Source organism: Gobio gobio, assembly GCF_949357685.1.
Source record: "Gobio gobio genome assembly, chromosome: 13".
In the NCBI taxonomy this organism is placed as follows: domain Eukaryota; kingdom Metazoa; phylum Chordata; class Actinopteri; order Cypriniformes; family Gobionidae; genus Gobio; species Gobio gobio.
In genome coordinates this window covers 49,857,606-49,872,098 of record NC_137106.1, presented here as the reverse complement: position 1 = coordinate 49,872,098, position 14,493 = coordinate 49,857,606, and the positions used below count along the sequence as shown (strand labels likewise).

General features: G+C 38.2%; 1 protein-coding gene across 1 annotated transcript; it reads right to left on the bottom strand.

Annotated features, from left to right (window-relative positions):
• Positions 1 to 1,936: 1,936 nt before the first annotated feature.
• Positions 1,937 to 4,385, bottom strand: LOC307136589 (uncharacterized protein). Its single transcript, XM_079833774.1, has 5 exons — positions 4,300 to 4,385; positions 3,872 to 3,986; positions 3,127 to 3,399; positions 2,815 to 2,988; positions 1,937 to 2,722 (listed from the first exon to the last, which is right to left on the bottom strand). The coding sequence occupies exons 1-5, from the start codon at positions 4,378 to 4,380 to the stop codon at positions 2,532 to 2,534; spliced, it is 834 nt and encodes a 277-aa protein (XP_079689900.1). The 5' UTR covers positions 4,381 to 4,385; the 3' UTR covers positions 1,937 to 2,531.
• Between the last annotated feature and the right edge of the window lie 10,108 nt (positions 4,386 to 14,493).

Genomic DNA, 14,493 nt, shown 5'->3' with positions numbered 1-14,493 from the left:
CAGATAAATCGCGCCATCCGGACAGACTGAATTTGATTGTGGTTGGATGAGAAGGATAAACACAAACCATTCCGACACCCTATTGGGTTGTAGGCTATCAATCACGCCTGCACCTGCACAAATCACACACCATGTTGCCAGATAGGGCGGGTTCTCGCCGACGAGCACGTACTTTCAGCCAATCAGCGATCAGCAGGCAGACGTGCTCAGCCTCATTCATGACTTTAGCCGGGTTTTTAGCGCGATGACTCGTAGCTGTATATTCCAGTGAATCAGTGATCGCTATGCCAGTGGCATAAATACACAGTAAGTTGTATCTACAGTAAAGAGTGGGAGAGTGACTCAACTCTCAAACGTGAATTACACCTGTGACTCGAAGACTCTTTATAAATATAACCGTGACTCCTGTCCATCATCATACACACACTTAGGACATCTGCAACTAGCAACCCCGACAGCTGCTGAAAGAGGTTAAAATCAACGACTAATCCGTTTTGACTGTGCTAAATGTGCATGTGCCATGTACTTCACGAAAGACATACTGTAGTTTTGTCAAAGCAAAGTGCAACACAAGGGTAAGCGCATTGTTGTTATGTATTTGTTGACGGATTATTGTACAGTATAAACGAATTACGCATTTTGACATTGGTGTGTGCATTAACGTGTGAAATGCCTGTTAATTACATAGCTTTTTCCAATCTCTATATTGGGCACTTTTTGCACGTAAATTGGCTTCTTACTGTTGACATTGAAAATCTTGTGTTTTTCTAAGGGATTGCGGTTTTGACAGTTTCTACCTGGACATATAGTCATATTTGAACCGTTTTACTGGGATTTTTTTTTTTTAATCATCAATGTTATGCTTTAAGGAGATAAAATGGTAACTTACTTATCAACATTGATTGGTATGGCAATAAAATAATATCACATTATTTTGGCAGTTAAAGTTTTGGGTTTTTTTCTTGGAGTGACTAGTTGCCTATAAGTATTGTAAGAGGTGCAAACTTGTTATCTCTAACCAGGCATGTAATCAATAACCATTTTTAAAAAAATATATAAATGTACATTTGGTGAGGTTTTTGGGCTGGAAATTGTTGACCCAATCTGGCCACACTGATCACACATTCAAAAAATGGTTATTGATAACATGCCTCTGAATTTTGACTTTTTGCACCTTTACAATATTTATAGGCAACTAGTCATCAAATCTTCCACTCCATGAAACACGTTAATGCTCAGTAGTACACAATATGGTTCTTTAATGTATTTGCATTGTCCTAAAATGCGTTCATTTTCAATGGGAATATATGCGGCTGAAACGCGTAGCCAAGTGCATCTAAAAATGTTCAACATTAACTTTTTAATATAACATTATAGTCATTATGGCCTTCAGAAAAATGTTTTTTTGAGGAGGTGGGGTATGCACTGTGGCGCGGCCTAATCTTTTGTCCTTAAAGGGATACTTCACCCAAAAATGAAAATTCTGTCATCATTTACTCACCCTCAAGTTGTTCCAAACCTGTATGAGTTTTTGTTCTGAAGATATTTTGAAGAATGTTTGTGACCAAGCAGATAGAGCAACCATTGACTGCCATAGTAGGGGGAAAATGCTATGGCAGTCAATGGTTGCATATAATCTGCTTGTTACAAAAATTCTTCAATCTTCAGAACAAAGAAACTCATACAGGTTTGGAACAATTTGAGTAAATTATGACAGAATTTTCATTTTTGGGTGAACTACCCCTTTAATGGCATTTTTTCCCCTTACATTACTTTTACTTTTATACTTTAAGTAGTTTTGAAACCAGTTACTTTTACACTTTTACTTGAGTAAAAAGCTTGAGTTGATACTTCAACTTCTACAGAAGTCTTTTTAAACCCCAGTATCTATACTTCTACCTGAGTAATGAATGCGAATACTTTTGACACCTCTGGTAATGCAAAAGTAAACAGTGCAGGGATTTAATCCAGTGTGAGCATAATAGAATTGCTTTAAAAATAAAACAAAATAATACAAAGAAGATAAGATAAATAGAACAACAGACACATATAATAAATGAAAAAGAAAAAAAGATTATACAAGCCAACAGGGGTAAATGTTGGGACCACAGTCCAGAATGTGTAGAGGGCTATTGTAGCCTGTAAGACAGTCAAATGGTTAGTGGATACTAGACAATAGTCAAAGATATGTGATGGTTGGGGCCGGGAGAGACTTATGCTGAAAAATGCATTTCTCCCCTACCCTTTTGTGTGACATTGAGTTGCTGGTTTGCCCTGGGGACAAAGGACCTCCTCAATGTTGAGCATGACAGAAATTTTTAAATTATTTGTGTGGTGGGTGGCGGTCATTGTCCAAGATTGCCAGCATCCTGTTCAGTGTCCTTTTCTCAGCAGTTTATGTGATGCACTTCAGCTCCATGCAAAACACAGAGCCAGCTTTCCTTACCAGCCTGTCCCAATGGCCCTCTTCTTAATGCTGCCTCCCCAGCACACAACAGCATAAAAAAGGACTCTGGCCATGTCAATACAGTTTAATCTTGCTCAGAGTCACTACTGGTATGGTATTCCTCAGAATCACTATAAAAGTCAGGATCTCTTTCGGTCAGAACTTGAACATAACAGTTCTTTGCATGCTTTGCCAGACTGTTGCTTGCTTGCTTGTTCTTCATCATCAAGCTCTGTAGACCTTGGATCCCATCTTGAAGCAAACCCCACGTCTCACCTTACATGTTAAAACACATTAAGCCTTTATTAATTAGAAACTTTCAGAAATATTGTAATGTAGGCCAAGTATAACTCAAATACATACTGTACCTGATGTCACATTAGAAAGCTTGGATGACATCTGCTTCAGGGTGTCTGCACGGGTGGAAAGAGAATTCCAATGTTTGTTCATCTCTGCAATAAGAATCCTCTTCTCCTCCTCAAGTCTCCTTACTGCCATCACCATGTCAAACGCCTTCCTCTTCGTCCTTAGATCTACATAGTCTGTAATACATAGATGAAACATAAGTCAGTTGTATTTAAGATTAGTATTTAAAGATTTTCTGGGGTTACAATCGAGGCATGACAGATTTTGTGCCACTATGTGACTATTTAACATAGTCAATGGAATTGTGTACATACCACCGTGTGTAAGCTGCCATGGCCAAACAATCTCGTCAGAGAGAATGGTGTCCATGGTCAGGTGTTCTGCATTAGGAACCAAGGTGTTATACTTTTCCACTAAATAATTTAAATTTTTCTTTTCCTCCCTGATCTTTCGGCGGGTACGGGCACGTCCTTTGCATCCATCATTATCTTTATAAAGACGCTGGGACCTCCTCTTGACACTTGCCACCAGCTCCTCAATTCGCCTGGTTACAGCGGCAACATCAGCATCGTTTGGGGATGTTGTTGCTGAGAGGAAGAAATGAAGAGATAAGAAATATGCTTCTTGATTCCATGAAAAAAAAAGTTTTTTCTGGTGTATGGGCAAGTGAGCCTCAACAATCTTTGCATATTTCTCTTTAACTGAGAGGCTACACTTGTAGCTAAGGTTAAGTATAGTTAGGTTCTTTATTGTCCCCATTGGGATAATTTTTTCCACACGTCATCAGGAATCCGAATATTTGCTCTTTGACTACGATTACAATGAACCTCATTGGAATTGCAGCCAAGCTTAGGTTTCAAGGCTATGTGCAATTGCTACAAGCTAAATTCAAAGCATGACAAGACATTCAAATTGATAGATACTAAAAGAAGCTTGAGTCTATGGCAATACAAAATATATTTTTTTAATTTCATAATTCTGTAGCAAAAAAAAAATTGTACAACCACGGAAGTGATACATCAAGCAGCATATCAAACAGTGTAAAACAGTACATTCTACCTTCTGCCCACTCATTGATATCAATGATCCAGCTCTCCAGTTGATTGTCTGTGATGTCCATTTCCGTTTTCATGGCCTCCAGTTTATGCAACTGGCATTGCAGGGCTATTGTGGCCTTCAAACACAAATGACAAAGAGGGAAATGCCTACAGCTTTGACTACTGTTGAAAAGGATTGTAAAGTACCTTCACTATAAGAAAACCACAAACAACTCTGATTAAATATACAGTATATTCGTATATACGTGGACTATCAATATGTGTGGTATGAACATTTAATATTTTATATCAAGACACAACACATGCAACCATCCGTATATTCCATTGTATTGAAGAATATCTGGGTCTTCCCTATATTTTTGTGATATATGCCACTTTATTTTACAATATTGCTATGCATGTTACATAAGGGAAAACTGGTGTCTTTACCTTCCGATATCGGCGGGCAAGGGTGGAAGCCAAGTTTTCAAACTTTTGTTGGTTCCAGCGAATGGCCATGACTGTCAGCATGTCTATGCGTCCTGCAAAAATCAAAAATATGAGATTATCACCCTTCTTTCCAGTAGCAGTTGGAGAAGAAAGTGTGCAGGCTTGTTGGGTACCACAAACTTTTCTGAGATAACTTACAGTTTAGTACCATGTTACTAAACTGCTGTCTTGTGCCATTTGATTACTGTCCCATGAAAGGGTTAGTAGGTGTATAGCACAGGATAGTGAAGTAGCATGAAACAGTGGCGCAGAAGACTAGGCAAATGGCATAGAGCACTATGGCAGGACAGTAGGTAAATGGTACTCTGACGTGTATTTTTTGATCACACTGCCCTTCCTTATCCACACTTCAAATAAAATAGGATGGTATTGTAACCGATCCATCCATTTGTGTTGAATATTCTGAGTTTTATATTTTCAGTCAGCGTATATGCATGAGCTCAAAGTCGCTCACCATTGTCATAAGAATCAACATTTACTGGTTACCTTACCTGCTTTTGACATGTGCTTTGTGGTAACAGCAATCCTTGAGAGGAAGGCGTTGCACTGTTCCACCTCTTCCCCAAGAGTCAAACCAGCCCCCTCCTGATACGCTCCACTCCATTTTACCTTTAAAAAATAAAACAAAAAACAAAACATAAGTGGCAACAATCTTATGCAGGTTTTTAGGGAAAGAAAATATCACAGACAATAATTTTTTCTTACCTCACATTTGAAATCATGAGCTTTGGCATGAAAAACAGAAAGAAATGGCCTCATGGTAAGGAGATCCTGAAGCTCAGGGCATTTCTCTGTCACTCTCCGGAGGTAAGGCCAGTACTTGCATGCCACATCCATAGCAAAAAATGTCACTGGCTTACAGGCCATTTGCTTTTGGAGGTACAGGGGGTAGGCAAAAATTTCCCCCCTGAACATATTGAGGGCACGAAGCAAAACCCCATGACGACAAACAGCGAGTTCCAGGCCCTCCTCGTCTGTTTTTCCTGAGGACTTCTGAGATGTTTCACGCGCCGCTGACCACTGCCCTCCACAGACACCTCTTCCAGAGACCTAAAACATGGAAGATGGTTAACAGTCTAAACTTGTACAAACAAAGTTCTCTGTAGGACGTGGTGTTTTATAGGTAAATATAGTTAAGTTTACATGACTGGTTGAGGTATGGACATAGTCCACGAATCTTGCGACGTCCTCATCATTCGCAATGAACACGCCATCAAAGATGGCTTGTTCCTCCGATCTAAATAAATTAGATATATATTAACTTTAAATATTCATACGATTATCAATTTACAGCAGTTACTTTCAAAGTAATGAACCGTCAATGCACACACAGGATTTTGTAAGTACCTTGCTGCACTCTTGAATCTGTAGTGCTTGCGGTTTCCATCAACGGATACTGCAAGCATGTCTGGGCTGCACGCTGGGCAGTCAAAGTGGTCCTCCCGACATAATTTGTCAACTTCGAATCGGACAGCCTCCCACTCCAAGAAGCTTTTCCGGAAGCTGTCTGCTGTGATGTTTCCACTCTGTTTCAAAAGAGTTCAGTAAAAGAGAAAAAAAGATCAAAATAAAGAATATACTACACTGAAGTAAAATGCTCTAAATGGATACATTTTGGGATGTATGTACTAATTTCGTAACCACTCCTTAGAATACATTTCAAAGGAAATAAATAATGTGTAAACTTCACTCATACACTATACACTGGTGTATTTGGGGGACCTGGCCATTGAACATACTTATACATATTGTGTGACATTCAGTCTAAATATATACGCAAAGAGGGCTACAACAGCTTCCATATTGTTAAGCCTGTGCAATGTTTGGCCCATTAATCCAAGGGAACACTTGGATTAATGGGCCAAAGGAAAATTATATTGGGGAGAAGATGTCAAAGTCTGTAGCCAATGGAGTTGAAGTTGAGATCTTCAGAATTACCTGTTTTTTTCAGAAATGTCTCATTTTTTTTTTAAATGTCTAAATTTAACAACTTTTTTTCCTAAACAGAGCAAATGTTCATGTGTACTATCATCATCTGTGTACTATCATGTGTCTCATGATTCATGTGTACTATCATCATCATCTATCATGATTTCTATTATCATCATCATCATCATCATCATGTCCTCATAGTATTATTTCTTGAGTTACACAATTAATACCACAAATACTTACACGGCCAAAGCGAACAGTGCGTTTATCCAGCATTCTAAGAAATGCTTGGCTAGACATCCCTGGTGCTGCCATCTTCAACTCTTCAAAAGAAAAAAGGACATCTGTTGCATACACAGTTGCATAGTGAGAAGTGGCAGGCCAGTAGTCATTATGGATTAGGTCATCCACTCCAGGACTCCAAGTGGCTTCACATGCCTTGCATATAATCTGAGGCAATCTGAGATCATATCGCCCTGGAAAAAGAAAGAAATATATACTCACAGTTAATTCTGACAGACACAAACTGTGTCATTTTGAAAAATGATATGGGAAACTTTGACTAAGGATGGATCAGGTGGACACTTCTACAAACATTTTGTACTCTATTGGAAGTCACACTTTTGTCAGGCAAATTAACTATCTCCATTCTTACATTAGTTAATTGTTTTCCTCCACATAGGTGGGCCCAGCCAATCTAATTAACACACAACCTATTGACACCTTTGGATTTCCAGCCATGATAAAGAACATTTCTGGATATGTGTTCCAGAATATAACGAATAAGAATATAATTCATATATGTGCATAGTTGTGACAGAAAGTGAGAGGGAGTATATAAGAGGTGTGATCAGCAAATAGCTTTGGGTGAAATTCTGCAGCCACTTCTACAGAAGTGACCCCCACCCCACCCATAAAGTTCTTCTTACCATTTATTGTAACCACAACTATGGACTGTCCTGCGATTACACTGGACGATCCTCGTAGACAACCGCATATTGTCTCTGGCATCTCCAAAGGTACAAGACGCTCTTGAAAAAAACCAAAACAAACATATGAATGAGAATTAAAGAATAACATTTATTTACTGGCAACTATTTTTAAACCAGATGTACTTGACAGCTTCATCGGCCTATCAGAAAACAGTATTTAGTTTTTCAGGTGATAACTGGAATTAACAAGTCTGAGAATGTGACTTTCAAAAACTACAACTTACCACACTGGGTTAGAACCCTATCTACAACACATGTTGTGGGAGGCAACGGATCAAAAAATGCATGCATCATCGAATCCCTGTTGTGGAACACTTGACCTCGGTGGACACTGACATCACACTGGCCACAGAGGAATGGGTGTGGTCGGCAGTCACAACAACGGATAATGGCTGGGCTGTTTCCACAATGTTGGCAGATCCGAGTTGCCGCATGTTGTCTAGCCACCATGGCGTTGACCAGTCGGGGTCTCTCTTTCTCCCACCACCCTGATATGAGGCTCTTTCGGGTCGACCAGTCTGTTGAGGCTTGAGGTGGTGTTTCATCCTCATGTATGTCCTCACCCAGTGAGTGTTTAAGCTCTTGAAGGAAGGACTCTGTTAAAACAAGGCACAATATTTAAAAACAGTAGTTTATTATAACAACAGAGAATGACATTGAACAATGACCATTTTATAATTAATGAACATACTGTTTTGAACCAGTGCCGTCAAAATAAAGAACGCACCCGCAGTAATGGAATGAAAGTCACTGGTCACTTCCCCACTGGTTTCCGGAGCACAGACATGAGAGACACCAGTCTTCCGACTCTGGCTGTAACTGGAACCTGCTGTAGCAAAAAAGCTGTTGCTTTTTACACTCAATGACACAAACTTTACCTGATGCTAGGCACAGGTATGTAATAACCTCAGATTTGTTTTAATTCAGACCCATGACTTGTGATCATGTTGTATACCATTCCAATATGTAAAAATAGATCTGGAGATAAAGTCTACATTTTAATTAACATGAATGTAAAAAAAATATGACCTGCTTGTTTTCGGGATGATCTGGGCCTGCCGTGGATAATGTTTCCATCAATGTCCCTCTTAATCCACCTAACATCTTGCTTGCTGTTTGATGGCTGGCTGGTGGATGGATGACTGGTGGAAGGCTGACTGGTGGATGGATGACTGGTGGAAGGCTGACTGGTGAATGGTTCTGCCTCCTGGTGCATGCTAATGAGCTGTTGGAGGTGAGCCTGATGTTCAGCCTGATCGACAAGGTCATCCAACTCATTCAGGAGGCGGTCCATCTCAGGATCAGACATGGCACACCATATAAACACACTATAAACACACAGGGAGAAACAAAAAGACAAGACAGACAAACAAAAAGAGAGGGGGTGGGTGAGAGAGAGATAGAGAGAGAGAGAGAGATAGAGAGAGAGAGAGAGAGAGAGAGAGAGAGAGAGAGAGAGAGAGAGAGAGAGAGAGAAAGGGAGGGAGAGAGAGGGGGGGCAATAAGACAGCGAGAGAGAGATAGAGAGAGAGAGAACACAATACAACAGTAGAGAGAGTAACAAGATAAAAGACAAACGTGGCTCTTAAAAGTGCCTTTTTTATGATTTTATGCTGCTAATAAGTATTTGGAAAGGACAGGGACGAAGGAAGGAAACTGCAGAGAAAGAGAAGAAAAAAATCAAATTAGAACACCAAACTACATATTACAATATGAATAACTTATAACAGCTTTAATACTGTACGTTACACTCATTATAGATTTTGCTGTCATGACAGCACCCTCACAAGGTCCTTATATGCTTTTTATCATCATTCTGCAAAAGAAAGAGTTCACTTTTGTGCATTATAATAAACTCATTATCATTTTGAATGTTTTTATCATAAAATTACTAGGCTAAGAAGTCAAGTAAATGTTGCTCTTGTTCATTCATACAATCACAATATCATAAAAAAATGAATGACTTAAAAAAGAAGTCACTGTGTGAGCAAGGGTTCTAACATCATATTTTGATCAATGGCACGAAGCCAAAAGTAAGTCCAAAATATAAATAAACCAGCACCAAGCTCTGAGTTAGCTCATCTAAATAGCTAGCAGAGGCTCTGGCTAGCTACATTGCATTTAATTTTGATGCAACAAACAGTTATGCCAGTCTCTTTCTAATACAGCTCTTACAGTGGGGTTCGAAATCAACAAATACGACAACTTTTTTTTTTTCAAAACTTCATAGTTTTGGACGCGTAAATCATAATTAATTTCTCATGCTTATTTGACTGTTGTACTTACCGTGGAATCGCGCTGGGCAATGGTTTCTGGGATCGTCGCACACAGTGACGCATTGCACAAAATTGCGCCAAAATATCGATCATAATGAAAAAGTAGTCTTGATATTTTATTTAAATATTTTATATTTTAGGACGGATATATATATATATATATATATATATATATATATATATATATATATATATATATATATATATATATATATATATATATATATATTTTTTTTTTTTTTTTTTTTTTTTTTTTTTTTTTTTTTTTTTCATATTAAGAGAAAGACCTGCATATACCTGCATGATATTAAGACTACTTAATATTTTAAGTAATATATATATATTATTTTATTATATATTATTTTTTAATAATGAAAAATAAAGGAGAGAGGGTACATAGCATCAGTTTAAATATATTATAGGCCTACATACATTTTAAATTATACTTTTATTACATGTATATTACATATCATACATTTGTATTACAATGCAATGTTAAAACAGAAAATATACTTTGCATAAAAGCACCATTATATCATTATATTTTAAGTGAAAATGTTAAATGAGGAGCATACATTAATCGTTTTAACTGCTTTGGAAACACGGGATTGTCATATTAAGCAATATAAACTTTTCTGCAGTAGGCTATTTCATTTATAACAACTTCATAGTCAGTATTGAGACGAAAGATCTATAGCCTAATAGTAGGCTATTCTTTTTTGTCTGGACAGAAATCTAGGACTGTCCTGTGTTGTTTACCCATAGCAACGGTTAACTCTAATTCACTATGTAAGTCCACTAATATAGATCACTTGAAGGAGTGAATGAAAACGAGTGGGTGAAGTCGGACAGCTGTTGTAAATAAATAAATAAATAAAAATGAGTAGGCTCACTAGCCATTGTAAATTTAAATACTATCTACAATTATAAAATATGCAGCCCTGTAACTCCTAAAAAAATATATAATAATAATGTTCTGTTGTGACACGACATTTGCATTGAAAAAAAAAAAAAGCGATGAAGAGGGGCTATACCTCAACGTCAGCTTCTGGACGTCAGGGGGAAATGACCAAACGGCAGCCCTATTTAATGGCATGGAGGCGATTCAGCCCAAGTTTAAAAAAGGCAAAGTTAGTAGGCTCACTATTAGCCATTGTAAATTTAAATACCATCGACAATTATAAAATATATCACCTAAATGAAGGCATGTTTTAAGCCTACAGCAAATATGCTGCCCTGTAACTCCTGTAATTAAATCGTGGTAAAGATTCAGATAAGGGTTTCTGCACCACGAAAATGTATGGTGATTGTAATTGTAATGATTGTAACAGTCTTTGCGGCGCACATCTGCAAAATACACATTTAGCATAAAATTAATCGCCTGTTGTGACACGGTCTCGCTCCTATTCGTCACATACTGCCGACTGGATGGCTAACCCCCTTCCGTCAAAATCCAAAGATGAGGGATTTGCATTCACATCTATCGTATGACCGCGTAAAGCGACGAAGAGGGGGTACCCTCAACGTCGGGATCTCGACGTCAAGGGGAAATGACCAAGCGGCAGTATGTGACGAATAGGAGTGAGACTGTGTTGCAACGTGTGTGTGTGTTTGTGTGTGTGCTACAGAAGGCTTCTTAACCAAGTGCTGATGAGATATGCACTAACAGTTGAGGAAAAGACCAGAGTAGAAATTCTTCAACAAGAACAAGCCACAGCATCCCGAATGGGAACACAAGTCAACCTTAACCGGAAGGCACGAATCTCTGTGCTCTTTACAGAGTTTGACCGATTCAAAGTCATGATCGACATGTTCAGAGGTATCTTGTAGTAGGCAAACTTGTGTAGGCAAAAACTTTAAATGTAAGGAAAGTTAATAGTAATAACAGTTACTGTTTTTTTGTTTTTGTTTTATTTTACAATGGGAACAGCCAGGTCTCTACTACAGCAATCATGACCAGCTTTAGATGTTATACAGTTGTGTTCAAATAAATGGCAGTTTATTGTTAAAAAAAGTGAATAAAGTTAAATTATTTTTAATCAGTATGTTATTTCCATATTTCAAATGTAATAACAAGATTAGACATTCAATTCCAAGTCAAAGTATTAGCATACTTTATCAAGTCTGCTTTTTTTTATTTTATTTTTTTACAGAAAACAAAGAAAATGAATATTTATCTTTAGAAAAAAAATAGCAGTGTTGACATTTTTCTCTTCAGACACACTTGACATAAACTTGAGACAACTTCACTTTAATTTACTGAAATATTATGTAGTTGCATGGCTCGACATTAAGCCTGTTTACGTGACAAGTAAATCTGTCATTCACTTGTAAAAATGTAAAACATCTGATTTATTATTATTAATGTATTCTGAAGCAATATTCTCACCAGTGTTTAATCAGCTTTGACATATTTAAATTTGCGTATTTGTGATATTTTGACCTTTCATATAGTACTTTATATATTAGGCTTCGCTTTCATTTTAGATTCTAAAAAATGTATCAATAAATTCAATTAGAATAAGACACTATAGGCTATTACCAATCAAAATAAATAATTTACACTGAAGAATAACAACAACTGCATTAAATAATGTTATGAGATTGTTTTACGTATTTTTTTTTGGAATATACAAATAAAAAATGCTGGAAAGAATTTTTAAACATGAAACTAAACCACCAGTAGATGGCAGCAGGTGACCGTCTAAGTGAGTGAGTCATTGAGTCGATTCCTTTAAACTGCTGATTCATTTAAGAATAAGGCAGTCATTTACGAATAGGTCTTTGAATCTTTGATGGAACCAATTAATTCAAACACTGAATCATTCAGCAACACACTTGCTGTGAGATTATGGTTCTGATTATTGTTTGGAACTATTTTCGCTGCTCATATAGAACAAAAACAGTCGATAATCCATACAAAATGTAAGTGTTTTAATACTAATTAATTATTTATGGAACTGTCGTATGAAATCAGTGTCACATTTTCAATCATGATGGTATTCATGAAAATAGCACTCTTGCTCGTGTGATGTTGCTTAACTGTATCATATGTTATAAATATAAAAACTGTTTAGAATTGTAACCGTGTGTGTTAACTGAGTTTCTCTGTTTCCCATTTCTCCTTAAGAGACAGGGGGAGCGTCAACAGCGCAACCTTGTTTCTGTCAGTTCATTATACGTTATATATTATTATCCACCATCGATCACCACTTACACTAAATTAATGCAGAATCATTCTTGCATTTTGGAAATTGATCAAATTCTCTTGTCCCTTCAAAAAATCAGCTTGTCACAGACAAGCGTTAATGTTGAACCCTGAGGTGCATAACCATTGTTTGATAACATCTGCATGAAACTATCTTTTTTAACATTTATGTCAAGTGTTTAAGGTTGGAAAGAGAACTTTTTTTTGCTTACAGTAAAAAATAAACAAAAATTCAGACCTGGTCAAAATGGTTGATAATGTGATTTGGAGTAATCTTTCCATGACATCTGATATATGGAAATAAAAGCTATTAAAAACACTTAAAAAAATTGAAATGAAAATATTGTAAAATCAAAGTAACATTTTGTTTTATGTTTGCAGGTGTACTTTCAACTTTTTAGGGATTTGTGAAAAAAATGCAACGTGAAAAACCAATGGCGCACTTGCTGCATGTGGAGATGGTGGCCCTAGTTAGAGAGCTCCTCAGCAAATTTATGAAGCCTGAGACCATCCCTCTGAGTGCAAAGGATATCATCAAGGTTGATGTCCGGAGTAGAGATTTGCAACTATCAGACAAAATGTTGTCTGTTGGAAGATACTGCTACTCTGCTCTGAACAAGGCCCGTGTGGAGAGGAGGATATGGGTGAAAAACATTTACAACTCTCTCAGAGAAGGATACATGAAGTCATCAGAGTTCCTTCTCAAAAACCTTCCTCTGGACAACAAGATCATTACCTCACTGTCTGCACTCACTCCCTCTCTGATACAAGATGACTCCATCTGTGGGGCTTTTATCACATTAGGAGAGGCCTTGCCTAATGTGGTTGCACCAGAAGAGATTGGTCAACTAGAGGAAGAGATACGGGCGTACCAAATAGAGGTGGACCTGGTAACTTGTGCCCAGGACTACATTGAAGAGGAAGGCCGAGTTGATGTAGACTGGTGGAGCAGAGTTGTTTTCATGAAAAATCCAGAGAGAGGTGTGAGATTTCCCATTCTGGGTCAGCTGGTCAAAGCACTACTTGGCATTTTCACAGGCACCCTGGTTGAGGGATCATTTAATCTCATGGATGACATTCTTGAAGCAGACAGATGCTCAATGAATGTGGAAACTTATGAAAGCCTTGCCATTGTAAAATCCACAATTAAAGCAAGGGGGTGGACAGCATCAACAATGAAAATAGACCAGCCATTGAGGTGGTTTTGCCTGTCATCATTTCAAACATATCAAAAACATCTGCAGGAAAAGAAAGAAACTGAACAGGCACAAAAGAAGAGAAGGCTGAGTGAGGCAGCAAGGATTTGGTCATCAGAGATGGCAAAGAAACGGAAACAACAGGCCAGGAATACTGCTGGATCAGCCAAAGCCTCCTCTAGACGAGCCAGACCCTCAGCCACCTCCACTGGACCAGCCAGACCCTTATTATCATCCTATGGACCAGCCAGACCCTCAGCCTCCTCCACTGGACCAGCCAGACCCTTATTATCATCCTCTGGACCAGCCAGACCCTCAGCCTCCTCCACTGGACCAGCCAGACCCTTATTATCATCCTCTGGACCAGCCAGACCCTCAGCCTCCTCCACTGGACCAGCCAGACCCTTATTATCATCCTCTGGACCAGCCAGACCCTCAGCCACCTCCACTGGACCAGCCAGACCCTTATTATCATCCTCTGGACCAGCCAGACCCTCAGCCTCCTCCACTGGACCAGCCAGACCCTTATT